Genomic DNA, 27465 nt, shown 5'->3' on the forward strand with positions numbered 1-27465 from the left:
AAACAGCACTTCCAGCCTCCCTGAACCTCTTGCTCCTCTCCTGCGGCGAGCAGAGCTCGGGGCCGGGCTCAGCAGAGGGAGCCACAGACTGTGCGTCCCTCTCTCCCCTCCTGCAGCATCACGGACCTTGAGCATCACCCAGCCGGAGCCAAGAGCTTTGCAGCCCCCAGCAGCTGTCCCTCCTGCTGCCGCTTCCCTACAAAAACCTTTGCCATCCCTCTCTCTCTCTCTCTCCTCCAGCTGCATCGGCTCCTTTTCCCTCCCCGTTTACCTACCTGGGTGATGAGCAAAGAGGTTGGAGAGTCACAGAATCCCAGAATGTTAGGAGTTGGAAGGGTCCTCCAAAGATCATCTAGTGCAACCCCCCTGCCAGAGCAGGATCACCCAGACTAAATCCCACAGGAACACATCCAGGCAGGTTTGGATGTCTCCAGAGAAGGAGACTCCACAGCCTCTCTGGGCAGCCTGTCCCAGGGCTCTGTCACCCTCACAGTGACAAAGTTCCTCCTGACATTCCCATGGAGCTTCCTCTGCTCCAGCTGCACCCGCTGCCCCTTGTCCTGTCGCTGCCACCCCTGAGCAGAGCCTGGCTCCAGCCTCCTGACTCACCCTTTACATATCTATAAACATTAATAAGGTCACCCCTCAGTCTCCTCCAGGCTAAAGCGCCCCAGCTCCCTCAGCCTCTCCTCATAAGGAAGGTGTTCCACTCCCTTCATCACCTTGGTGGCCCTGGCTGGGCTCTTTCAAGGAGTTCTGTGTCCTTCTTGAGCTGAGGGGCCCAGAACTGGACACAATATTCCAGGTGGGGTCTCACCAGGGCAGAGCAGAGGGAGAGCAGGACCTCTCTCCAGATGCCAGACCCTACACTTGCCCTTGCTACATCTTATTAAACTTCCCTCCAGAAGGAAGAGAGCTTGAGAAGGAGGGTGCAGACCCAAAGAGCACAGACCTGAGCCTGGCACCCCACGGCTGTGGGGCTTCGGGTCCCCATAGGAAGTGTTCCCGCCGCGGTGAGGGCTGGCACCCTGCACGGTGTGCAAAACCAGAGACCCTAAATGTATCCTGTGGGTACAACACAAAGGTGACACCAAAGGCACAGATGGGCTTTGTGTTCCAATGATTAACGTATCCACAGGCCTCAGGGCTAGAGCAGAAACCCCACGCGAAGGATGAGCCCTTCCTCCCTGTAGCAGGTAAATACAATAGGTGAAACCAAACTGACTGTTGTACCACAAGGATACTCTCTCACCTTGTGATCCTCTGGTCCTGATGCTGACATGACATTATTTATAGAGGAAACAGAAACGTTCCCTCTCTCCCACACATCGATCCCTGTGAGCGCTATGAAGTCTCCTCCTGCACCCACTGCTGCAGCTCTCCAGCAGGTCGGCATGTGGACAAGGGAACAGAAGCTGCACGGTGGAGATCCAGGTTCTCTGGGGAACAGTGGGGTGCTGAGGGGGGGTACAGGCACCCACAGTCAGGGCAGGATAGATTTGAGACTTCTGAGACATGAGCTTGCTCACATAGCACCTGCTAAGGGGTTCCCCAGGTCATAGGTGAAGGTTGGGTGGTGGGAACCCACCCGGGAACTGCCACCTTGGCTGTACCACAGAATCACCAGGTTGGAAAAGACCTTTAAGCTCATCAAGTCCAACCGTCCCTGCCCTGTGCTAAACCAGATCCCTGAGCACCTCATCTCCCCTCTGTTAAACACACCCAGGGCTGGGGACTCAGCCCCTCCCTGGGCAGCCTGTGCCAGGCCCTGACAGCTCTGCCAGGGAAGAACTTTTCCCTCCCAGCTGAGCTGACCCTGCCCTGGGGCAGCTTGAGCCCATTGCCCCTTGTCCCATCTCCTGTCCCCTGGCTGCAGAGACCATCGCCCACCTCTCTGCACCCTCCTGGCAGGGCAGGGGAGGTGGGGAGAAGGTCTCCCCTCAGCCTCCTCTTCTCCATGCTGAGTGTCTCCACACACTCCAGGTGAAAGCAGCACTCTGACAGTGCTTCACAGGCCCCTGCAGCTCATCCAGGCTCCTGGTGGAGTTTCAGCCTTTGCTTTGCTGTTGCAAGCTCGGGACGGAGCAGCAGAGCAAACAGAGAGGTGCCATGGGGTGGGCAGCTCTGCCAAACCCACCCCCACAAATCCCCAACACCAAAACCACGACTCAGAGCTCATTTGAAAAGGAAATAATAGTTAAAAAATAAATCCTCATGACAATATTCCTCAGCTACCTGAGCAAAACTCATTCCATCTCCCAGGGTTTTCTGAGCTGCAAACACTTCCCAGCTGAGGATTTTTTTCACCCCAATGAGAACAGACTTTCCCAGGATCACAGAACCAGAGAGGCTCCTTGCCAATCCCCACCTAAAAGAAGAGGGGATGGGGAACAGAAAAGCCCTCACAGAAGTGCTCCTTTTCCCACCACAACCACCAGCTTGAACACACAACTGTGGGAAACACAGGAGTAGCTCAGCTTTGTGACAAAAACAATTCCTAACAACGCTCCTGGAGTTTCCCAGGGGGTTCTTCCCAAATAGGGCAGACTGCTTGGAATAAAACAAAACCCCATGAAGGGCTGGAGGGGCCTTTCAGTCATCACCCCTTCTCCATTTCTGACTGCCACCCACAAAGCTCCACTGTACCAGCTGATGCCCCATCCCTGCACGCAGCCTAAAAAAACTTCCCAGCTTGCTGGGAGGCCAAATGAGCTGTGCTGGTTTATGCTGGGAGGGAGCTGATTTTCACCCAGGTATTCAGTATTTTCTCTTTCCCCTCCTTTTCTCATCCAGGCAGCTGAAAAGCTTGGGCCCACGCAGGCTGAGGAAGGCTGTGGACAGAGGTCAGCAGCTAACAGGAGGTCAGGCTCGTCTCTCCATGCAGCCACAGCTCCAACCGCAGCACAGACACTGCCTGCCCCTTGGAACTCCCCCCGAGACAGAAGAGCAAACATTCAGCACCAAAGGGCGACAGAGGGATGTCCCTGGAGCACACACAGCACAGCCTGCAGTCCCGTGTCCCTGGGGCACACAGCACAGCCTGCCATCCCATGTCCCATGTCCCTGGGGCACACAGCACAGCCTGCCATCCCATGTCCCTGGGGCACACAGCACAGCCTGCCATCCCATGTCCCCAGGGCACACAGCACAGCCTGCCATCCCATGTCCCTGGGGCACACAGCACAGCCTGTAGTCCCATGTCCCTGGGGCACACAGCACAGGCTGCTGTAGTGCGTGCAGCCCACTGGTGTACAAACACAGCCACACACAGCACCTCTCTGCCTCTGGCCCTCCAGTCCCTTCCAACCCAAGCCAGGATACGAGCAACCCCACATCTCATCACAGCGATTCTAAGAGCAACCCAAGACGACTTTGGGGTGCTGATGGATGGGAAGCTCATCACGAGCCAGCAGTGTGCCCTGGCAGCTCAGAAGGCCAACCATGTCCTGGGCTGCACCACAAAGAGCGTGGGCAGCAAGTCTGGGCACGAGATTCTGCCCCTCTGCTCTTGTGAGACCCCACCTGGAGTACTGTGTCCAGCTCTGGGGTCTCCAGGACAGGACAGACATGGAGCTGTTGGAGTGAGTCCAGAGGAGACCACAAAGATGATCAAGGGACTGGAGCACCTTTCCCATGAAGAAAGGCTGAGAGAGTTGGGCTTGTTCGGCCTGGAGGAGGCTCTGGGGAGACCTAGTTGTGGCATACCAGTACTTAAAGGGGTCCTACAGGAAAGAGGGAGAGGGGCTGTTCCCCAGGGAGTGCAGGGACAGGACAAGGGGCGATGGCTTCAAGCTGGCAGAGGGCAGGGTTAGGTGAGATGTTGGGAAGAAATTCTTCACTCTGAGGGTGGGGAGGCCCTGGCACAGGGTGCACAGAGAGGGGGTGGAAGCCCCAGCCCTGGAGGGGTCCAAGGCCAGGTTGGATGGGGCTTTGGGCAACCTGATCCAGTGAGGGTGTCCCTGCCCATGGCAGGGTGTTGGAACTAGATGGTCTTTGAGGTCCTTTCCAACCTAAAGCATTCTATGATCTCATCACAGTGATCCAAAGAGCACCCCAACATCTCACCAAAAGCTCCGAGAAGCTGCGAGTGCAGGAGGTGGGGGGTTTGTGCCACATCAGTCACCACACAGTCACCAAGGACATGCCCACGCCGAGGGGTAATACTGTGCTTTAATGGTTTAGGGACAACAGGCTTTCACATGGTACAACAGCAGGCTGTACGTACTATACATATATACACACTGGCTGCAGTTAAAGCTTGTGGATTAGAACAACACTGACGTGTCCCCCCCAAAAAAATAAATGCACTAAGTTTTTCAACAACAAAAATGGGAACAAAATCCAAGGCCACAGGTAGAGAGAGGTACGGTGTAAGGACTACAGGTCACCTGGAAATAAAAACCCAGAGGTGGTGCAACACGAACTTTATCCTGCAGAGAGATAAGTGGTTAAAAGGCAACTCTGGGTTACCTCAGGAGCAGGACAGTGCTTTGTGGAGACTTCATTTCCCAACTAAAGCAAGCAAAGAGGAGCAGATGTACCAGCACGTGCCTGCTTTGGTCCTCAAAGTCTGTTTTACTCTGAATTTCAGGCAAGAAAGATTTAAGGCTTTTCAGCTGGATGCACACTGAGCTGAGAAGTGGCAATATCTGCTCTCTGTGATGTAAGGAAAACCAACACCAGAGAGTAAGGGTACTTCACACACGTCACACACACCTTGTTCACACCAGCAGACAAACACTTCTATAGCACCGAACTCCACAGAATGCAGGACACAGGGTATGACAAAAGGGTTTTTCCAATAATGCTGTGATGGTCACCAAGGTAAGATTAGTGTAATTAAATGCATGAGGTTGTTTCTGAAAGTTCCTTAGGCCCAACGGAAACTTGATGGGACAGGAGTTGTCACGTCATTTCTAACACAGGCTGGAGGAAGAGACAGGAATGTTGGTAAGATCAAGCATGCCAGACCTGGAACTTTACTGAGAGGGGGGTCAGGTGCTGACACAGGCTCCCCAGGGAAGGGGTCACAGCCCTGAGCTTGGCTGAGGTAAAGAAGCATCTGGACAATGTGCTCAGTCACGTGCTCTGACTTGGCTGGGCCTGTGTGGAGCCAGGGGTTGGGACTTGATGGTCCTTATGGGTCCCATCCAGCTCAGAAGAATTTATGATGGAGCTGCCTTTTTGCTCAGCATACAGAACATCTTGGATTCATACTCAGCAAAGCAGCTACAGAACTATGGGAACCTGCATCATGGGCATCCGACACCCTGGCTGACATTTGGGATTTCAAGCTTTGTCCCCCACACACACTCAGTTTGAGCAGGGTGGTTTTCATTTGGCCTCATCTTTTCCCAATAAGAGTTACAAAACACCCATTAAAATCGAAACAAAGAAGTTCAGCCAAACCCAGCGGCCTGAAACCTTTTGTACCAGTACTGCCACACGCAGATGTTGCCACATCCACAGAAAAATGGGGTTTAATTCATGCTGATGGCCCTGGAAATGCTTTTTCTCAATTGCTCTTGTGAAACAAGCTGTTGTCATTTCAGGTTACTTTGCCCTGAAATGACCTGCCATCAAGGCAGGAGAGGATTTCAGTGCTCATCTTCCTTCCAATGCTTTGGAGATGTGAGTCTTGAAGTATTTGGAAAGAAATCTTCATTTTCAGACTATCAGGCTAGATTTAACTTCTCTGCTAAACAATAACCCATAGAAATCCAAGAAGGAAAGCTCAAGATATAAATATCATTAAAAACCTCTCTGGGTGTCCTAGCACTTTGGAGACAGACTATGAGGGTTGAGTTGTTTTCCTCCCCTCTGTTAAAGTTTGCTTAAAAATAGTAAGAAACCAACAGTTAAGTGGTCAGGCTGTAAGTGTGGTTTGGATTTATCAAAAAAAAATTAGGAAAAACCACCCTGAAAACAAAAAGAGGAGGGTTACCGGTAGCAAGGGCATAAAGCACCACCAGAGGTAACATCCCAACGAGGTATAAACGTACACACCCAGATAGTGAAACAGCCACTGCAGGACTTGTGATAAAACACGAGTCAGAGATGACTCAGGACCATCCTTTTCAGCAGAGGTACAGGGATTGCAGCATGAGTGGTCCTACACAGATCCCCAGCCTTTCGATCGGTTCCTGCGCTGCTCCACCTTGGTGCTACCACACACAACCATTTCATAAACAGCCATTTCCCTCCCCAGCCCCACTGGTCTCACCAGCAGTGGGTTCTGCACTCTAGAAGGCAAAATCATTTCCAAACCCCTGTTTGTAGCTTGCAGTGCCGTGACATCAGCATCATTGGAAGTCCAGGAGGAGCCCACCTCAGCGATACGTTTTTCCTTTGCCATCAGAAGTCTTTCACTGCACAAAGACTACAACAACAATTCACAACGATTTACTTTCAAAGTGAGACGTAGGAACAAGTAAGAACAGACAGTGACACTGGACAGAACAATCTCCAGAGTGCAGTTAAGAGGATAACACAGCTTCAGCTCCTGATGAGCGTCAGGAATTCTTCGCGGGTCTTTGGATCTTCCCGGAACACCCCCAACATTGTGCTGGTTACTGTTTTACTGTTCATTTTCTGTACCCCACGCATTACCATGCACATATGCCTAGAAGAAATGAGAAGGGAATCAATAAATCAGGCAGACTTGAAAGAAATAATCCTTTCTTTCTTACAGTCACCTTAAGTTCTGGGGAAGTGGCAAACCCCTTCCTATCCAGCTCAGACAACTGGCAACAGCACCTTTGCTCTCCATTATGGAAAAGAAAGTCAAATTCCCAGCCCTCTGCCTGCTCTCCTCAGAGATGATCTCCCAGGAAGATCCCACCTTTCCGAGGTGCATTCTGATCATGGGGACGTGCCTGTTGCTAGTCCCAAGCTTTGCTTTCCCGGAGGAAGCAGAAGGTGCGCTGAGGCAGAGCACAGACCCAGCACAAATGGGACGGGTGACCACACTGCCACATCTCCACGGGGGGATTCGGAGCCCCCACTTTAAATGTCTCCAACCCACCAGGCCGTTTCCCCAAGCCAGGATCACTCCCTCCTGCCCACACTCTGCCTCAGGCTGTGGCAGCCATGCAAAGAGGCGACACACAACAGCTCTGCAGCACACAGCCGGCGTCAGGCGCGGCCCACACGCTGCCAGGGAGCAGCCCAGAGTCACTTACGTAGCTTCGATAACCACTCCGACTCCGGCGGGCTGTAAGGCTTCTGTGATGGCTATTGCAATCTGCTTGGTAAGGCGCTCCTGGACTGAAAGAACAGCGAGGAGTTCAGGGGCAGGGCTGACATCCCATCAGCATCACCCCATGGCCGCTATCTGCACGCCTCAGAAAGGACTGCAACACCGCGGCCTTGCGTCCAAGGCCTGGTCGGCGCCGCCACCAAGCTCTGCCCTTCCTACATGAGCTTCACGAGCACCAAACCCTCCCTGTGCTTGTTTTTCCTGGGAAGCACTTCGCACTGCCTCTGACAGGAACTGCATCACCAGGGCTCGGTGCCACAGCTCTCACACTGCCTATCGTGCAGTCAGATTGTCTTGGCACTCTGTTTTCTTCCTGATTTTGTGGATTTGTTAAGGGGTTTTACTGCTGCCTTATTCATTCCCCACACAGAGTTTCACTTTTTAAGAGAGGAAACCAGAGATTAAAACCAAGCAAATTAAAGAGAGCCTGTTGTCCTGCAAAGCTTTATTTCCTGCAGCCCTAACACCCTCTACTCACCACTCTGAAACTAATGGTCACTAAGCCTTCTGCTGCCCAGAACAGACCGAATTTAACCGTGGTACAGAGACCTGGCTGAGCCCAACCCAAGGCCTCAGCCCCTGCAGCCTCCTCCACTTCTCAGGGGTAAGAGGCAGGCAGCCCGTAACACAGCAGCTCTCACGTCATCTCTTCAGATAAGAATTCTTGAAGGCACCTCTCTCAAACCATCAGCAGGAGACGACTTCTCCAGTATCACCCAACTACTTGAGTTGTTCCTGGCAGCTCTATCTTGCAGCACATTTATCCTCCACACCTGTTTCCCTCACTGGACACGGAGGGGCCGTGCTGACAGATGAGAAAACCCCTATTCAAGATCACAGCAGTTCTCTCCACACCAAGATCTGCACCACTCTCACCCCTGTACAACCATCAGCACCCTGAGCTGGCCAGCAAAGGGGCACACACACAAAACCAGAAGTTCAGCCAGTTACCTTGTAATCTTCTACTGTATATTTCCACGATCCTAAGGGAGAAAGGAGAAAGATGATGTTATACTTCTTCCTATTTAACCGTTTCCTGCTCTTCACAATTAGCTTGGTGCTGCCAAACAAGGCTACGTGTGCCTCCTGGAAATCCAGATGACATCACGCCACAGCCCAGCCCCTGGCTGGCACTGCTGAAGGACCTCCCTCAGCACAGCACTGTGTTCAGTGGCAGGTTCCCACCACCCCAGAGAGTATATCAGGAGCAACCTACCCCTCCTTCTTCGAGCATCTTCCATTGGCTGTCAGTTCAAGTTACTTGTACCACCACCCACCTGCATCATCCCCTTGCAAGGGAACTGATGCCCAAAGACTCCCTGGAAGCTGAACTTTGACCCGAGGTCAGATTCCCTCCTTTTGCTCCAATCTGAACCAAACACTGGTTTAAGGACAACTGGGATATCAGGATTCCCAGAAAACTACTGAAGTTAAGCAAGAGATGTTTCACATTCTTGCATTTAACCACAGATTTAACTAAGAACAATGAGACAGAATTGGTTTTATTGAAAACAGATGCTCTCCACCCATATATCACACCATCCTTCACAGTTCAGGGCAGGGATCACCTTAGCACTACTCTCTAACACGGTTTCAAATCGAAGCCATTCATGGAGCAACACAAGTGATCCAGCCATCATTGAACACCACTGTACTAGATCCCACACATTAAAAATAATAATAATAAACTCTTACAACTGCTCTGCAACTGGATGGGTTATTCATACCAACCTCAGATGCTTAATTACACGTCAAAGAGCCATGCAAAGAAGTTGCTACAGAACGCTGGGATGCCTGTCTGGTCAGAGGAGACACAAGCCAGACACTGGCTGGCAGCCTGAGGCACCAGTTAGAAGAAACGTGTCTGACAATGAGACTTGCCTGCTGTTTTGCAGAGAGAACTACAGGCAGAAAATCCCCTCCAGAAATTAAATGGTCATGCTACAGCTACTCTAAGCTAAGCAACATGATATTTAAATTAAATATATGGATAGGAAACAAAAGCTGATGCTGAGATATTTTCATACTGGTATTGTACAGGAGGAGCCCTATAAGCACATGTAGGTAAAACCCAGCTGTTTTCATTAGCATTTCCAAGCCTGAGCTCAAACACCCAAGGCAAGATGCTTGTTTACCGTATACAGGTCATCCACAACTACAGAAACTCACCACATGAGACTAATCCTATTATGAAAGATTAGGCCTCCAGTACCAACACAGGCTCACAAATCTTTGTTTGAACACTGGCTGCATTATATAGGGCAGGAAAGGGAAGCGCTGCTTGGCCCACCAGCCCTTGCATGGTAAGCACTCAAAAGCAAGCGAGGACTTGAGAACATTTTGTTATACAAGAATCTAATCTTTTCATTATTGCAGAACAGGGAGAGTTTTAGTCTGACTTGAAAAAAAGGCAAGATTTAACCTTTCAAGCAGAGCGCAGGAAGCTCTGAGCATATTTGGGTGTGTTTCTGTACTGGGAATTAAATAGTAGGAAAAGCAGACACTCCAGCACCAGGTTGAAACTCAGGGAAGATGGGTTTGAGCTCCTTTGTACATCTGCAGTTCGGAGGTAACTAGAGATCAGGGTGAGCACCACTCCACTGATGCAGACTTCACATGCGATCCTTAATCCAGCATTCAAGCCCTGCAGAAATGAAAGCAAGGGCTAAAGGACTGAGGAAGGATGCTTGCCTTCAGAAAGCCAACTCAAAAAGCCCCTTCATCACTTCGGATGGAGCCGCTGGAGTGCTGGCCAGCACACAGCACGAGCCATGGACGGCCACAAAGACATCCCTGAGTGTACCAGCTAGAGAAGGTAGAGTCTTTCTACTTGAAACTGCAGTGCTCCAGCTCAGAACCTCATCCTACAGCTTCAGCACCAAGGAACAGCCACATGTGTGAGAACATGAAAGGTTGAACCGCCTGTTTCTTAAAGTCCACTCCTACAAGCAGTGCCAGAACACACCAGGATGGTCTCCCTGAAATATGAGGCCACGTTGGCAGACACCACCTCCAAGGGCCCTTCAAACCACGTTCACTGTTGGGCAAGCAGGGCACAGAACAGAGCTGACAGCCCTTAAAGCACTTTAGTGTCATATCCTACACGGCACTTACCTGCTAAGACAACCCAGCAGGCACGCAGATTTAGGAGGCTAATTCTCATTAGTGTTATTGGAACGACAGCAAGATGAACAGACGTGCCAGGGAAAAGCATCAGCAAAACCTACGTGGTCTTTCTGAACTGCAGCCAGATTTTCAGATTGGTTACTATTGAGACCCTTCCACTCCAGCCCCTGACAACCTGCTCATCGAAGGGATCTACCATCCCCTTCCTCACCAGAACAAGAACGCCTCACTTTACAAGAAGATTCAGTGCAACAACTGACCCAAGGGCACTTGCTGAGGAAAAAGCTATTTTACATAGCAAATGGATTTCTGAAGTGCATCATAATTGCTTTGTTTCTTTGCTGCACCTTATCTATATAAAATCTACCCCACGGTGCTCTCAGCAGGTGTGGAGTGCCAGAGAAATGCCAGGTTTATCCTAAGAGTCAGCTAACAGATGAAAAAGCTTTACATTTCTATCCACAGAATGTGTTCATTTACAGTTGGGGATCTTTGTTCTTATCCATCAATAAGCAGTAAATAGCTAGAGATCCCCACTGGTTTTGGTGGCCTGCCTTAGAACACAACCAAATTCCCTGTTGCTCTTTCTCCCATGCTCCCTGCAGACATCCCTGCTGTGGGTGGACATACAGAAGTGTTAGGGCTCTGCGACAGTCGAGTGATGTGAATTAACACAGAGCTCTAAGACTTATCTCTCCTCTCCACAAAGAGAACAACATAATGCTGAGGACTGGGCTCAATCCAAATCCAGGACACAAAGTGAGCTGAGCTTTAGAGGGGGGACCAGATTAGAAAGATTAGCACAGTTAGCACAGCTTGGAATCCTTTTTACAAATTAGCATCACTTTCATTACATTAACACTTACCTAGCGAGCTTGCTGAGGCCCAGCACTTGTTTGTTGGGAAGATAGCCAATATGTACCTAGACAGAGGAGAGCAGGCCATTAACATACAAAAACCACACTCCCAAATCCATATGAAACTCATGCATAAAGAATGAGATGTGCAATTGCCCCAGAACTAGCTCTGGAACAGTCCAGAAGTCCGAGCATGTGGGAGAAACATGCCACCATGCAAGCCTGAGAAACTGTGGAGCTAACAGAGACTGTAAATGCCTGGTGAGGTCAGTGTCCTGGTGAAGAACAGGTAAGTTTTCTGAGAGGGAGAAAAATCACAACTATTCAAGAGTCAAGGCTTATGTTCCAAGTCTCAGGAATGCTACAGAGTACTACTACATTAGGGGTACAACAAGCAGTCTGTTACCCAGCACAGCACTGGTCAGCTAAAATAAACACGCTTTTCTTTCAACACCTAAAATGGATTTAGGGAGGGAGGAGGACTGTATTTAGCTTCCAGTGAAAGTTCTGATGACAAGAAGCCACCCAAATCAGGCTGCACTTACTGATTATTTTTTGCCCTGCTTTGGTAGCCCCACAGATCACTGTATGATTGTCAACTTCCATCCTGCTTGAATGCTCACAGCGAACGTGCAGTGGCACTGAGCTGCAATGAGTTCTTCAGCCAAAAAGAGCTTGGATACAAAGCTGGGGGAAAGGCATTTAGCTCCTTGTTTTAAGAAAGCCCCATAGGCTACTGAATCCAAATGGGTCTGAAGTTCTAGCACCTGAACAACCAGCATTTGTGTCACTGTACCAGAGACTTGAAAAATTAGCCAAGATACAGCAGGGATCAGTGTAGGATTCTGTCTTAGCCCTTTGCCTGGAGACCCCATCTCAGAATCCTGTATTGCCATACCTGCAGTCACAGGTACCACAGTGCACCTAATTACCTGGCTAACTCGCTCATTCCTATCACTTCTGTTGGCTAATCAACCCACTGACACCTGAAAAGAGATGAAACAGTTCAGACAAAGTGAGAGACATAAGAAGTAAACGCTGAATCCTGTTCCCCACAGAGGATTTTTGTGAATTTCTTATTTTATCTAAGATAGGACTGAAAACACAAGACCGACCGGTCGGTACTGCAGCCTGGCTGATGTACCCAGCAGGAGAATGGTTAGTCTGAGAACATTTAGAGGCATACCAAGTCATTTAGCAGACCATTATAGGAGCAGGACCAACTCAGTGTTTGCAAGGAGATTTCTCCAAATCACACAGGCTAAACAGGTAGATGTAAAAAAAAACCCGATGTGTTGCCACAGGAGTAATGGAGAGAACAGGCACAGTATGTGTAACCACGAGTAACAGGCAAAGCAGAAAGCTTGCAAGGAAAATAGAAGTTACCTTGTTCTCCAGTACAAAATACTAATGATGAGAAAGGAAAGCAGGTGACATTGAGTTGACTCCACTAAACAAATGGCTGGTTTCTGTTCAGGTGTTTTATTTTTGGGAGACAGTCTGCTTGGAATGTATGTGGCAATGACCAAATTTTAGAGACCACAGAAGCACTTGGTACTCCTCTGGCCTGTGAGTACTTTCTGGCAGGACAGATGCCATAAGCTCCACACCTCTGTGTTGTCACGGGAGCAGAGGGGCTGAGAGGTGCAGAATGGACTTGCCTGCTCTGAACTCTTCCAGTGGTTAATTTGAGATTTTTATCATTTAGTTTTTAAAGTTGTGGCCATCAGAGTTTCAATGTCATCTGAAACACCAGATTTTCATGGGAGTCCCAACCTAAGCAGCCTCCCTTCAGCCAATTCTAACCACCCCTCCCTGCCTGGGCTTAAGACAGGGCTGCTCATTGCCAGCTTGTTCTGCTCAGGAGGGGTTCCCCAGATGAACGGGCACTAGATAGCTCTGAGGCAGCAGCTAAATCCGTGACAGAGCCAGTGTGCAGGGTGAACTGGTTTAATATCAAGATGCCTGCCCTCCAGGCTTGCTGCTGCTGCACGGTGAGCTTTGATATGAAATGTCAGAAACCATTAGATTACTTAGACTAGGAAAGGTTGAGCGTTGTATTTTAGGAGCTTAAATCCAAATAAAACTCATATTAAGGAGGTCTTCCTTATTTGTATTCTGAAGATTAACTTCTAGAATCATAGCCGTGAGCAGTAAATACTTCCAGCTTTAAAAGCTTTGTGGTTACAACTACAAAGTCGTTTACATGTATTTTTGGTCTTTTATTGTGTATCCCCAGGTTTGTTTTGTGAGGGAGAGTTACCTTTCCAACAAATGGAACGAGGTGATGCTCACACAATGAGAACATGTCTATGTCCTTCACAATTACCATCTCATCGTGGTCTTCATCAAAGATGGCATCATTCAGAACATCTGAAAGTAAACATTGGCGTTAAGAGAAAATAAGTGCACAAGGGTGGAAGGTTCTTTGGCCAGTGAAAAAAAAAAAGCTGGAAGTGAAAAGGCTTGTAGCAAGAACAGAGCAGGCTCAGAAAGACATATTTTAGGGTTAAGGTATGGGAGGCAAGTAAAGAGTAACAGCCCGAGTACGCTTGGGTTCGCATACGCTCACAGAGTTGCCACCACACTGTCACACTTCTTGTGTGCTACACCAGAATCATAGGATGGGCTGGGCTGGGAGGGACCCCAAGGATCCCAGAGCTCCAATCCCCTGCCACAGGCAGGGACACCAACCTCCAGGCCTGGAGCTACACAAGGTTGCCCAGGGCCCCATCCAACCTGGCCTTGAACACCTCCAGGGATGGGGCACCCACCCCCTCTCTGGGCAGCCTGGTCCAGCCCCTCACCACTCTCTCTGGAAAGAACTTCCCCCTAACATCTCCTCTCACCCTTCCCTTCATCCCCTTGTCCTGCCAGTCTCTGCCCTTTAACAAGCTGATTCCCCTCCTGTTCCTCTGCTCCCTTCAGGGACGGGGAGGCTGCAATGAGGTCCCCCCGCAGCCTTCTCGTCTCCAGGCTGACCCAGCCCAGAAGACAGCCTATAGTGTTTTATTTAAATAAGAGTTTCAGCCCAGGTTAATCTTTGCATCTTAAGAGCAATTAAGATTGCCCCTGATAAAGTCAGTGCTGAGGAGGGGAGGACTCTCAAAGCAACTTTCCATTAGCACTTTCATGAAGTGCCACAAGCAAAACTGAGCCTGAGGGTTGAGAAAAGTGAAGCCATCACAGGGGTTTCTTCAAGCACCTCAACACCAGCATCACTATCTTCAAGGAGGTTTTGCACACAAATAAGATACACTTCTACTTCATCCCAAGGCATGCTGGACAGCAGGTGTTTAGGCACACACAGACAGACCTGTGTCCACAGCCAGGGGAGAGATTTGCTGTCCCAAACTGAAAGCAGACTCGCTTATCCTAATTCTGCACCTCAGAGTTAACAGAGAACTCAGGTGGAGAGACCCACAAAGACAGAAGGACCGAGAGACAGCTCAGTATGGAAAGGAACACACACTGTGACACTCTGCTAGTGTCAGAGCTCAGAAGAACAGATCCTCCATTGATTTTCCAGACTCAGCAGTCCCCCCACACATCCTCAAGCAACCCTGATGCAGGTTGCAGCACATCGCTGTAGTTGCCACAAAGCAGGCAGCTGGACCATACTTGGAGAGTCTAAAAGCAGAAGAGCCTTTTGAAAGACAGGAGAGAAGACAGAGACAAGAGAGCTACGTGTACAGAGGGCTGAGAAGCAGGACAAGGAACTCTGCAAACAAGCTAGCTCAAAGCCACGCTATTTGGAGTTACTTCCAGGAACCAGAGTCACATACACCACGGCCAGAAGAGGAACCAGGGTGCTCAGGGACCACCCTGCTTCACCCACGCCAGAGCTTAGTGCCTGAGGCGGAGATGACACAAACCTAACAGTGGTGTCTGCTCTGGCTGCCTTCATGCCTTCCCCTGACACGCACGTACACCTACCGGCCACCATCTGCTGTCGATAACGTCTCAGTGGCGTGGAGCCTTTTAATTTCCTGCCTGCTATCAGCACTGCACAGGTAACCCTGGAAACTGTGCGCAGGATGCTCTGCCTGCCACGCACGTCCTCTCTGAGAAGGGCTGAGCAACCTGCAAGACAGCCAGGCTGAACCCCAGGCAGCCTGTGATCAGGTCAGAGAGCAGGAGAAGGGGGCACCAGGAGGGGCCAGGAAGGAGCTGTGTGAAGGCACCTAGCTTCCTTCTCCAAATTTCAGAGTCTGGTTTGCTCCAGACACCACTGGAGAGGATTTTGATCACCCGGGGAGCACCACGCATGGAATAACCACGAACTCAGCCCGAATCCAGACCACAGCCGGCTCACAGGAGGGGAAGGCAGACACTGGGTGCTCAGCTCCCTCCCGCAGCACTCGGCGGACGTGCCATTTCTCCAGCAGAAAGGCAAACACAGGCTGCTGCTGCGCCCAGCGTTATTAAACCAAAATCCAAACAGAGCCAGGCAGCATCTCCAGGGCAGCCGCTGCTGTGATCAGCCCACCCGCCCCGGCTCGGACCAGCACAGGCAGGGGCGTACCCGGGCCCGATGGCAGATAGGGACTTAGGTCAGCACACTCCACACAGACTGGCCAGAACCATCAAGAACAGCCACGTTCTCATTAAGTCGGGGTGACACCAGGTACGTCAGCTGTGAAGTCTCTATGCCTGTACCTGTGTGCACAGGCACACTCAGGCATGTGCAATATGTACACTGATAGAGCCTCCTGAGCTTCATCTGAGGCCCCCACGTCTGCTGGGGGAGTGCTGAGCAGCCACGCTGTGTCACGGAGACAGCTGGTAGCCCTGCTTTAAAGCGGGAAAAAAGCAGCTTAAGTGACCTGTGAGGCATCACACAGGCAACTTGAGGGACAACAGACATCCTTCTGGTGGCTAAAGCAATCAAAGGGGAACACAAAGGTCATCCATCCCCTGCATAATCCCCTCCTCAGCTTCAGCAGTGCTTCTTCTCATCAGCCAAGGGAGCTTCAGAGGTGTGTAAAGCAAATGGATCCATGCATCAGGAATATACCCACAGGGCTTTGGGATGTTTCATGCTCCTCATTTACACAGGCCTTGCCAATTTTGCACCTTTGCTTTATTTAACATCAGCAGCAGGTTGCAGCCAGATCACAGGTGATACCTGCTCAGCTGCCCAACTTCACAGCAAGGGGTGACAATCTTAAGTCAGCACCCGTTCCTCCTTGAGCAGGGCCAGAGCCATTAAGGAAGGAATCAGCTCAGTGTCAGCCCCTCCAGTATCCCCCTTCACAACTCCCAGGTGATACAGGGGTGCAAGGTAAAACAAAATGTGAGACCAAAGGCCACTCACTGCCTGAGTAAACAGGCATGGTGTCAGCAGAGCCCCGGGCACCCAGTCCTACTCCAGTCCCTCCTGCTCACACTCCACAAGTCTGTTCTGCCAAAAATAAGCATAGCTTGAAGCCCCCCTATCCCTGTACTTCCCCATTTGTAATCCAAGCCTTGTGTTGGCAAAAGAGGAGGGAAGGGTTAGATGAGATATTAGCGGGAAGTTCTTTGCAGAGAGAGTGGTGAGGGGCTGGAAGGGGCTTCCCAGAGAGGGGGTGGGTGCCCCATCCCTGGGGGTGTTCAGGGCCAGGTTGGATGAGGTCCTGGGCAACCTTGTGTGGATCATGCCTGGAGGTTGGTGTCCCTGCCTATGGCAGGGGGGTTGGAGCTCTGTGATCCTTGGGGTCCCTCCCAACCCAGACCAGTCTATGATTCTATGAAAGAGGAGTTAGGTAAGAGTAGCTGTGAGAAGATGCTGTACCATGTCCCACTGCAGCACTTGTTTTCAGTAATTACACAGCAGAGAGTTGTTTGGCAGAGACTGAAACGTTTTATTGCCTCCTTCTTGGAGGCAACACCATTTTATCTAACTTTGCATTTCATTATTTTCCTTTTTTTAGCCATTCAATTTGCAACAGCATCAAAGAGGACCCAGCAAACTCATCCTGCAGCACGTGCTCTGGAGGACTTAACAGAGATGAAAGGACTGAAGGGGAAACAGGGCTCCAGATTAACCAGGCCAGTAGCAAAGCTGGGGACAAATCTGCACCTTTTCTCCTGTTCTCACATTCTACCTGTTGGGGCACACTGCCTAATCCCTAGCTTGATTCCACTTTCATGTCCCTCCCCATGCCTGTCCCAACTCCCCCAGAGCTGTTACACTTGCTGCATCTCACCCACCTTCCAAACACAACTACATCTTTTCCATCCCTTCCTCCTGCAGCCCCAGGATCTTCAAAGGGAAACTACAGAGGCCAACAGGGCTTTTGGTGGGAAGGAGGGCTAGAAGTAAGCACAGCTGCTGGCTTGGTTTCCTGACAAAGCAAGGCACAGGCAGCTCAGATGGGCTCCTCTTCCTTAACATGGAAAAGAAACCATCCTCCACTGAAGCAGTGCTTCTGCTCCCTCCAAGTACTACCTATGTAATCACTGCCATCAGTAGGATCTGATGAGATGGGCACGTTCATACATCATCCCATGGCCTCTCAGTCACACCTCCCCTCACCCTGCTTTTGTCAGTCACAGCAGCACCTGAGTGCTGCAACCGAGCCCTGCCTGTACCCCAAAAGAGCCCATCAACACCACCATGTGCCCTCTTCACCTCCCCAGAAAAGCAATGGGAATTTACAGCCTAAACCCTTTAGCCTGGACACACCATGTTAACAGAAAGCCAAGATCCAAATTAAATTAGGTAGCCTGGAGGAGAGGAAGAACAAGAGCCATTTTGTGTACAGTACAGATTATTCCAGCTGATTTCTCCCCTCAATCTAGAGCTCCAGTCCCGGTGTAGAAACTTCAGTGAGCTCTTTCCACAGACCAGCCGCCAGGTCCCTCCAAACAGAGCAGAACTCATTTCCCCCCCTTTGTCTTCGAGGGGAGTTGATAACAGCAGAAAGCAGCCCGGGATGCAGACAGACCACGAAAGACCTTTGGGGATCTGCGTCAGAGCCAGCAGAAAGACCTGTTGCTATAGAAACTATTTGCATGGCTTTAATGTGACACAGGAAAGCGAGAGCACCTCTGGCGAGCGGAGAAGCCGGAGCCCACCCAGCAGCCGGCTCGGTCGAGGAAGGGAATGAGGGATGGCAGCACTCTGAGCAGCACCTCAGAGGTCCCATTTTTACTCTGCCCAGGGGACTGAGGGATGGAGTTGTTCTCACTGCGAGTTTAAGTACTTCCCTGCAGTGCTGCTTCACTGCGCCACTTCAGAGAAGAGTCGGACTGAGCAGCAGCAGGGGTGAAGGTGGCCTCAGAGATTCCCCACCACTCTTCTTGGGCTCAGCCATCCTGGCAGAGACATAAGGCAGGTGGTTCTCTTCACAGCCAGGACACAGCTCCAGACCCCCCCCCACTGACAGCCCCCCACAAGCGCTGTGAGCTGCAGCAGGCGGCTGAGGCCAGTGTAGGAGCGGGTTCAGGCTGAGGAGGCCGGTGTCCTGCGAGGGTGGTGGGGTGGTCACATCACACCGATGCACAGTAGTGTGTTCAAACTACAGCCAGGTACCTTCTGCTCTTCCCAAAGCAGAGAGTTACACCAAAACTCACATGAACTAGGTGTGGAGGATACTCCCCGACAGCAGTGCCATAAGCCAGAGACCAAAGGCTAATCACTGATCAGTTAATCAGCTGGGGCACACAGGCAGATCCTTTGCCTGCCGTTCTCTAGAAGTTCATCTGAGGACAGATGTAGCTGATAGAGCAGAGGGGACAAGGTGATAGCTAAAACCAGCTGACTACAGGGTCAGAGTTACATCTGGAAGGGAACTGCTGTAAACACTTCTTACCCAGCAGCAACTGAAAGGTAAGGTGTGGAGTCAAAACTGATTTCATTCATTCACATGATGGCACCACAGGGAGCTGTAGTTTTGAGAAAATACTCCAGACAAGAAACAAAATTGTTGGAGTCTTTCAGTATTAAAAGGTACCCAGAATTTATTATGTGAACAGAGAAGAGAATCAGGCTACAAAAACACTCATTCATATAGAGAGTTTGTACTGCCACAGAAAGTTAATGACTTCAGGTTCCTAAGAAAGGGGGGATCTGGATGTGACATCTGCTTCAGAAAAAAAAAAATCTTAAAGAGCTCTTTGGCTATGTATGGCTCCTTCTAAATAGTAAAGTGGCATCTAAATAGGCAATAGAGTTCAAAAGCTGCAGAGACAATTAAGTAAGCACAAAGTGGCTTCCTCACCATAACATACCTAACAGGAACCAAAAGAAACCTCAGACACAGAAGAATTTACAAGTTTATGACTAATTTCAGATTTCATCACTGCCACACCAATGGCCTAGAGAGGGATGTTTGGCTTCAGACAGGAACACTGGCTTCAGAAGCAAAGCTTAACTCTTCAGTTACCAAAGAGAGGTGAACCATGTGTGTGATGTAAGGCACCTTTCACAGAAGCAAAGATGGAAGCAAAGCATTATTGCTGTTCAACTAATTCCAGGCACCATTTGTACAGGTTTGTTTTCCTGTAAGAAGTTTTCCATATTGCCATGAGACTCAGGTCTGTTCATAAGAGATCGGTTATTGCAGGTTCCCAGGCAAAGCTGAGATTAGGTTCTGGAAGTTGCCCTCTGCCAAGAGGTTTATTAGTATGAGGGAAAGCAGGGTGATGGAGATGCTCATTAAAATGTATCAGGATTTTCAATGCCCATTTCAGAGCCTCATGTCATAGGAGGTCTGACAGTCCCCTCATCCATGCTTCCTTCTGGAACCGAAGTGAAAACTCAGGGAAGATGAACCACCACTTTAGAGAAGGAACATGAAGAGACCAGAAACCCTTGATAGTTAAGATTCAAGGGGTTAAGACTTTTAATAAATTCCCAACAAAACTCCAAACAAACTCGGTGTTACTTGAGCATTGAGGAGAAGGAGAGATCGTCCTGGGAGGTCCTGCAGCTGTAGCCCCCAGCCCAAGTTCCATCATGGGAAGCTTCATTCATCCAGAGGTGGAAGCTGAGGAAAGAAAACCTCCAAGGACCTTAATCTGAACAACCCCCATATCTCCCACGCTCCAGCATACGAGAGTCAAGCCACAGCCACACCACTGCCATGCTGCTGTTCAGGTTAAGAGATCAGACCGTTCCTTCTAGCAGTAGCCAGAGACCCAGGGGCACCCTGTTTCCAGAAGGGAACCGAGTGACTCGCAGTCCCTCGCAAAGGGCAGCGCTGCTGATCAAACAGCCCTGTTTGTTTAAGGCACAGCCTGCCTGGCTTCACACAGCCACGCTCAGCACCTCTCAGCTGCAGCACACTGAGCAGCCTGGCAGAAAAATTATGGGTTTACACTATTGTTGTCATCTGTCAAAGTACCAGATTCACACAGGCAAGAGGAGGAAGAGCGTTAAGGCTGCATTTTTTCACCCTTCACCATGGGAAAAAAAGCACAGAAACTAATGAGAGGAAGAGAAACATATACCCAGTTCTGCAGGTGTTCAGCTGCTGTAGGACAGCTAACTAGCCCCCTGCTTTAGAATAAAAGCTGCACAGGAGAGTCACTTCACCTCCAGGCAAGTCAAGCACACATCCTGAACCACTGAGGTTCAGAAAGCAGTTATCCTCTCCAGCATTCCTCACTCTCAGCTCCCTGGAAGGACAGCTGAACCTGGAACGTGCTTGAGAGGTAACAAACTTACCCAAAAAGTCCTCCAGCTTTTATTCACATAACCATTACCAGCAACTACACTGTTTAACACACACACCACTTAGTGCTTATGGATGATGGAAGCTGGTTAACATCCTCCAGCAGATGCAGGTGGCTCACTCAGCCCCGTGCCTAATGTTTCCCACAGGATTACACAAAGAGAACCAGCTACCCTTGGCAGCTAGCATCCTTGAGACTCGCTGCAACTGACACTGTTTCTGTCTCTTACTAGTCAGCTCTGCTTAGCAAGAGTGATGCTGAAGGCTTGAGTTGTAAGTTTGCACTGTCTGTGATCTTGTATTTGTTTATTCACTCCTTTGCACGCACTTGTGCCTCCTGGTGTTTGTATACACACACTCACAGGGTGCACCTCTGGCTGTGACTTTAAGCCTTTAGTAAAAGGAGGGATGGATCTCTCCACGTTCAATCTTTGGCAGGCAATTGCCTGAACCAAATATAAGAAAGTTACAGGCAACCAACTGTCAGCAGCCCAGCTCACCTTTATTTATCATTTACTCCTAGAAGCATGAGGCTGACAGACCTGAACCCAGGCAAGAAAACACATCCTTGGATGCTCATGCAGAAGCACTGTGTGCTGTTCTCACTACAGAAAGGACATTGAGGTCCTGGAGTGCATCCACGGAAGAGCAACCAGGCTGGGGAAGGGGCTGGAGGGCAAATCCTCTGAGAAGCAGCTGAGGCAGCTGGGGGTGTTCAGCCTGGAGAAGAGGAGGCTGAGGGGAGACCTTCTCCCCACCTCCCCTGCCCTGCCAGGAGGGTGCAGAGAGGTGGGCGATGGTCTCTGCAGCCAGGGGACAGGAGATGGGACAAGGGGCAATGGGCTCAAGCTGCCCCAGGGCAGGGTCAGCTCAGCTGGGAGGGAAAAGTTCTTCCCTGGCAGAGTTGTCAGGGCCTGGCACAGGCTGCCCAGGGAGGGGCTGAGTCCCCAGCCCTGGGGGTGTTTAACAGAGGGGAGATGAGGTGCTCAGGGATCTGGTTTAGCACAGGACAGGGACGGTTGGACTTGATGATCTTAAAGGGCTTTTCCAGCCTTGTGATTCTGTGTGAAATCAATAAGTAAAGCTTTGCTATGGTGCCTGCTCTGCCACCCCCACAGACACATTAAGAGGTTTCTGTGGCAGTGGCTGTTAGTCTGCAGAGGTGCCCAAGTGAGACCTGCCAGCATTTTTGAATCTGGACCCCACATGGATATTATTTGACATCACTGGAAGCATTCTTGCCACTCACATGAAATTGGATGACTGGCACTATAAAAGCAGGATCACTGCATTTGAATGTGTTCTGACAAAGAGCAAGACCTGCAGTAAAGGCAGCATTAATAAGGGAAGAGACATAACCTAGGAAGAACAGGAAGAGCCAGATTTAGACATTTAGTGAGTAAACTCTGCTAAAGGCTCCAAAATACAATAATGGCCAGCTGCAGAACACAGATAGCACAGATGAATGAGGGGTGAAGCAGGACTGCTCTTGCTCTGAAAGTGAGCTGGGAAACACACACAGCGGGAGCTGGAAAGCAGCATCAGCTTCTCTGCAGCTCACAGAAATCTGAATGGAGAGAAGGGACAGAATTGAGATGTAATCTTCCCTACAACACTACCAAGTTAAGCTATGGAAAGTACAAAGCCACAAATACAGGAAGGTGTCATGGAAGCAAAGTGACAACACCCAGGGAAGGAGACCGAAGGTCCAGCGTATTAATCGTGCCCCAAGTGTTCAGTAACCAAACTGACCAGGGAAACAGTTTGCTCTGAAGGGTGAACCATCAATCAAGGCTGAAAGAGAAAAAACAGTACCTATTCACTGATTTTGTTGAAGCCACACATTAGCTCAGCAGCTCCCAAAAGCTTCAGGGGTTCCTTGAACCAAGCTCCCCACTCACACCGTTTGGTCCTCTCCGGTGGCATCAGAGTCGGCGGGTTGCTGCAGGGCAGGTTGGGCCATCACCCCACACCATACCCAAGAGTTTCCAGCACCCTGACCTCATTCAGTGACAAGAGCCAGGCTCCACTCAAATCCCTCACCCTGAGCAGCAGGCAGCATCCCAGGCAGTCAGGTACTTCAGTTTTGTCATCAGCCACAAAACCCCCACGTTCTCACTTCCAGCCCACGAGGCTTGAGAGGAGCACACTGAACACCCAAGCCCTCCTGCAGCATGCCTGTAGCTTCACACTCTCCAGCCTTGGCTGTTTCATGATTTGGGAATACACCTATTACACTGGGTTTGTGTTCCCATATGGAAAATGGAAACACCATCAGAAATTAATCTATTTTCTCCTGCCTACCCCAAGGCAGACACTCAAGCAGACAGAAGGCTGATTTTAAAGCCCATGGCTGTACTTACACTCACCACCTTGGTTCATCTTTGTCAATTCTTCTATCTGTACAGCCTGGCAAGGTTTCCACAAGCCAGCCAGGGCCCTGCTGAAGGCAAGAGCCTGTTGCAACACACTTTGCTCCCAGGCACGTGTTTGTACAGTCACCACCACAGGGCTTTCACCTGAGGAATCTTTTGTGAAAAGACCAATGGTAACCACCAGTGGCATTCCACATGTTGGGGGGAAACGTGGACACACTCAACACACACCCCACAAAGCACAGCTTTAACCTCTGCTTGTCCCAGCACTTCCACATACAGAGCTGAGTAAGCTGAGAAACCTGAGCAAACAAGGGGTCAGGGCTGGTTTTCACTGAGGTCTGGGGTGGATGGTTTGTGGGGGAATTGTTTGAGCTAGGGGGTGAGGTGTTTTTTGTTTTGTGTTCCTTCTTTTACAAGCCAGTTCCTGGCCTGGCTGTGCAGATTGTATTAGCACAAGCAAGTGAGCAGCACATCCAGACACTGCCACAGAGCCACAGCAATCCCACAGCAAGTCCTGCTCCCACAGACTCTGTAGTTGTCAGCTCCAGGTTTCATGATGTATTTTAAACTCTCCCAAGTGGAAGTTACTTCCATATCAACTCTCCCAGCCAACTCCTCACCCACAGTTTTGCCAGCTGCTGGGGACTTCAGCTACAGCTCTTGCTGTGTCTGGCTAGTAAGAGTGGGAAGACTGGAAGCTGGGCGTTGTGCAAAAGGTGAGTAGCTGGAAAGTAAAAGGATTCCCCATCTGGCATCAGAAGGAACACTAATATCACAGCTTTATCTCCTAGAAAGAAAAGGGAAAAGCAGACCAAGTACAGCACCCAGTAGTGACACTTTTACTCATGGATATAACACAGCTCTCCCAGGTTTGCAGACTCAGGGGAGGAGACAGCCAGAACTGCTCTGCTTTGTGAGCTCTAAGTGAGAGATTAGGACCGACAATTCAGGTCCTGGAGACTCCCCATATCAGTAGGAAAAAAGCTATTAAAAACTCTAAAGCTTAGGAGAATGTAGGGCCCTGCACACAAAAGTGGCAGCAAGATAAGAGAGGACTTAAGACGGGCAGCAGCCTCATCATCCAGGCTGAGCACAGAAATTCATCCTCAGAAACTACCACTAAAAAACCCCTTCTGCTAGAGACTGGCAGGATGACTGAGACATCTGCGACTTACAGCAGCAGAGACACACACAGAGAGTCCCCAAACGAGGAAAATCATTCCCAGCAGACAAAGGATTATTCTGGAAGACCCTGGGAAACCTCACCTCAAACACACGGTGCAGCAGGACTAAAGGGAGAGAAGTGAGGATGGCAGCTACAGCCCGCAGCCTGTTTCCAGACGCAGACCTGAGAGCCTGGTGGGATCAGGCAGGCAAAGCAGAGATCCAGGCAGAAACGCTGCTCCTGGGGGAAGCCAGGACACGGCACCGGCACTTGGGTAAGTTAACTGCTGCAATCTGATTTCCTAAGAGCCAACAGCTGAGAAGTGAAAAAGAAACTAGAGACAAAAGCCGACCTCTCTCAGCTGAAGCCCGGGGCACTGGGAAGGACTCTGGTGCGTCCGCGGGAAGCTCCCCGATGCCTGATGGGCACGGTTCCCATCCAGCTGCAACACCCTGATGCCGTTCTGGGGCTCTGGGAACACCAGTGCCGTACCCACAGAGCAGGATGTGCTGGAGTCGGTTCCGATTCGCGTTCGGAGTCCACGCTGACACAGCCACCATCCCTTACTCACTAACAGGAACTTGCTTTTCACTGCAAGGAGAAATCCCCCGGACTGCCAAGCCCTGTTTTACCATCAGTGCAGGGGGCACTCCTCAGTGGGAAGGCTGAGGAGAGGAAACCCCATGTAAACTCTACATTTTCACACAGGATTTACCCTGCACTGGAACCAAGGGACAACTTTGGAGCTGCTGGTGAGGAGGACAACACATCCCACCCAGTTCAAGGAGAGGCCACAGTTGGGAAGCGGACAGGTCGCTCACCTGGGGCAGGGATGCGAACCTGGGGTACCTCCCCACACCTCCACTCGCTGTCGGGACCCCGAGATGGACCTGGAATCTCCCCGACCTCCTCCTTCCTTAAGCTTCATTCCCAGCTCTGAAAAGCCTCACCTGCTCAAAGCATGGGCAGAACAGGACTCTTCCCGTGGCAATTCAAGCAGCTTATGCCTGCAAACAGAAGCCAAGTGCTCCTTCCCCTCCTGAGCACAGCCCAGCTAAGGATGGGGAGGAGAAGTGCAATCAACAGGTTCCTACGCCAGAGCTTGAGAAGTTTACACCAGAAAAGGACAAACAGAAGCACCAGAAGTTTACGACAGACGCCAGCGAGGAGCTCAGCGGGGTAAACAGGGCACAGGAAGGGACGGGGAGCCCCCGAGGTACGGGCGTTCCCACCACGCGCTGCTGGGGACTCGCGGACCAGGGGCAGCGGGCGAAGCTTCGCTCCAAGAGACAGCGCAGGGACGGCAGCAGCGCGGCCGGGACCGGGCTCTCCGGCCCGGGCTGAGCGAGACCCGCCCGCGGGGAGCGCTCCCTACCCGAGATGGTCTCCTGGTAGCCCTTGGTGAAGAACTGCATGGCGGTGGCCGCCCTCCAGGGCGTCTTCAGCAGCCCCTGCCGCTCGGGGTCCTCGCCCAGCGAGCGCAGGATGGTGGTGTAGGCAGCGGCCAGGCTGGGCAGGCTCAGCTCGTTGTCCTCCTCGCTGCGGGGCCGCTCGCCCCTCCAGCCATCCCCGCTCCCGCCGCCGCTCCCGGGGGGGACGCGCGGCTTCTCGGCGCCCGTCGAAGGGGAAGCGGCCGGCGGCGGCTTCTCCTGCCGCGCGTACCCGTTACAGCTCCGCGCCGCCTCCATGGGCCCCCGCAGGGCCCGGCCGCGGGCAGCGCGCTGTGGCGGAGCCCGGTGCCCTCGGCGCTCCCTTCCTCCTGCCCTCCCGCCGTCCCACCGGCCCCCCACCCGCCGCCACCTCTGCACGGCCGGTCGGCCCCGCAGCCGCCCGCTTTATACCGCCCGCGCCGCCGCCATTGGCCGCCGCCGCCGTGACGTCACCCGCGGTGTGATGAGCCGGACGGTCTCAGCCCGTCACAGCGGGGGCGGGATGAGCGGGGCGGCGGTGGGGGGGAATCCCCGGGCTGGAGGTGTGGGGATCTGTCCCCCTGAGCTACGGTGGGTGCCCATTGCCCCATAGTGGGGAACGTCTAGGGGAGCCCAGGGCAGGCAGCAAGGTGGCTTCGGCTGGGGATGGATGGGGAGGGTCCTGCTGGGACCTGGGTCCTTGCCCTGAGCAGCAGCTCCCCCCTTTACAGCCTCCCAAAATTCACAGAACTGTAGGGGTTGGAAGGGACTTCAAGAGACCATTGAGTCCAACCCCCTGAATTGGATTGCTGGTCCTTTTCCCACCAGGATGATGCTGGTGCATCCCCCTCGGTAGCTCCCTGGTGCTGCTGGAGCCATGCTGGGGCACCCTGAGATGCTGGCCAGGGGGATGCAGCCACCAGGAAGACCCCACACATGGATGTATCCTCCTTCATGACCATGCCTAACACATAACCATGGCTGGGGTCCAGTCCACCTGAACTACTGAGCCCTGCAGACCCCTTCCTGCTGCAGGGTTAATGTGCCCTGATGTTTTCGTGTTCCCACCCCTGGCTCTGGAAATGTGCCAGCTCTGATGACTGGTTTTTGGGGTCTCTGGCAGGGGGACCAGGCTGGGATGTCAGCTCTGCCCGCAGTCTGAGCATCCTGCATCCTCCACGGCGCGTGTTCGCAAGCGGGAGCTTTCAGGCTGTTCTGCCCTGGCCTCACGTTGGGTTCACATGTCAGCAAACCAATGAATGCTGGGACGGGTGGTTTGGGAGGTTCCCTCTGGCCAAAGCTATTCTGGGACTTGATGAGATAGAAACTGAGTCATAAGGTTCAGCTGAGCGTAGGGCACATGCTCCATCACCCGTCACCCCAACCGTGAGCCAGGTAACCAGTATTTTTCAGACTGCCACTGCAATGAATGGCTGAGAAGCTGAAGGATGCAGCCAAGCCCTCACTTTTTACACCTGATCTGTCTGGAAGGCAGCAGGGACAACTTCTGCTCCCTCATGCTTAGGAAATGGTAAATTACCAGGGAGATAAATGGGGGGAAGGAGCTGGCAGAGGGAGGGACGGGGTGCAGAGTGTGACTCACTGGCTTT

At 51.4% G+C, this 27465-nt stretch overlaps 1 protein-coding gene across 1 annotated transcript; it reads right to left on the minus strand.

The window, feature by feature from the left end:
• Positions 1 to 4150: 4150 nt before the first annotated feature.
• GCH1 (GTP cyclohydrolase 1) lies at positions 4151 to 26207 on the minus strand. Its single transcript, XM_084270671.1, has 6 exons — positions 25822 to 26207; positions 13505 to 13614; positions 11251 to 11306; positions 8210 to 8241; positions 7182 to 7266; positions 4151 to 6622 (listed from the first exon to the last, which is right to left on the minus strand). The coding sequence occupies exons 1-6, from the start codon at positions 26132 to 26134 to the stop codon at positions 6496 to 6498; spliced, it is 723 nt and encodes a 240-aa protein (XP_084126797.1). The 5' UTR covers positions 26135 to 26207; the 3' UTR covers positions 4151 to 6495.
• Between the last annotated feature and the right edge of the window lie 1258 nt (positions 26208 to 27465).

The sequence above is a fragment of the Gallinula chloropus genome, assembly GCF_964237585.1.
Source record: "Gallinula chloropus genome assembly, chromosome: 14".
In the NCBI taxonomy this organism is placed as follows: Eukaryota; Metazoa; Chordata; class Aves; order Gruiformes; family Rallidae; genus Gallinula; species Gallinula chloropus.

Coding starts and splice junctions, on each gene's coding strand:
- GCH1 (XM_084270671.1), bottom strand. CDS start 26,134: ATGGAGGCGGCGCGGAGCTGTAACGGGTACGCGCGGCAGGAGAAGCCG. Junction 8,242..11,250: donor GGCCTCAGCAAGCTCGCTAG/GTAAGTGTTAAT, acceptor TTTCTCCCTTAG/GATCGTGGAAATATACAGTA. Junction 7,267..8,209: donor ATACAGTAGAAGATTACAAG/GTAACTGGCTGA, acceptor CTGTTCTTTCAG/TCCAGGAGCGCCTTACCAAG.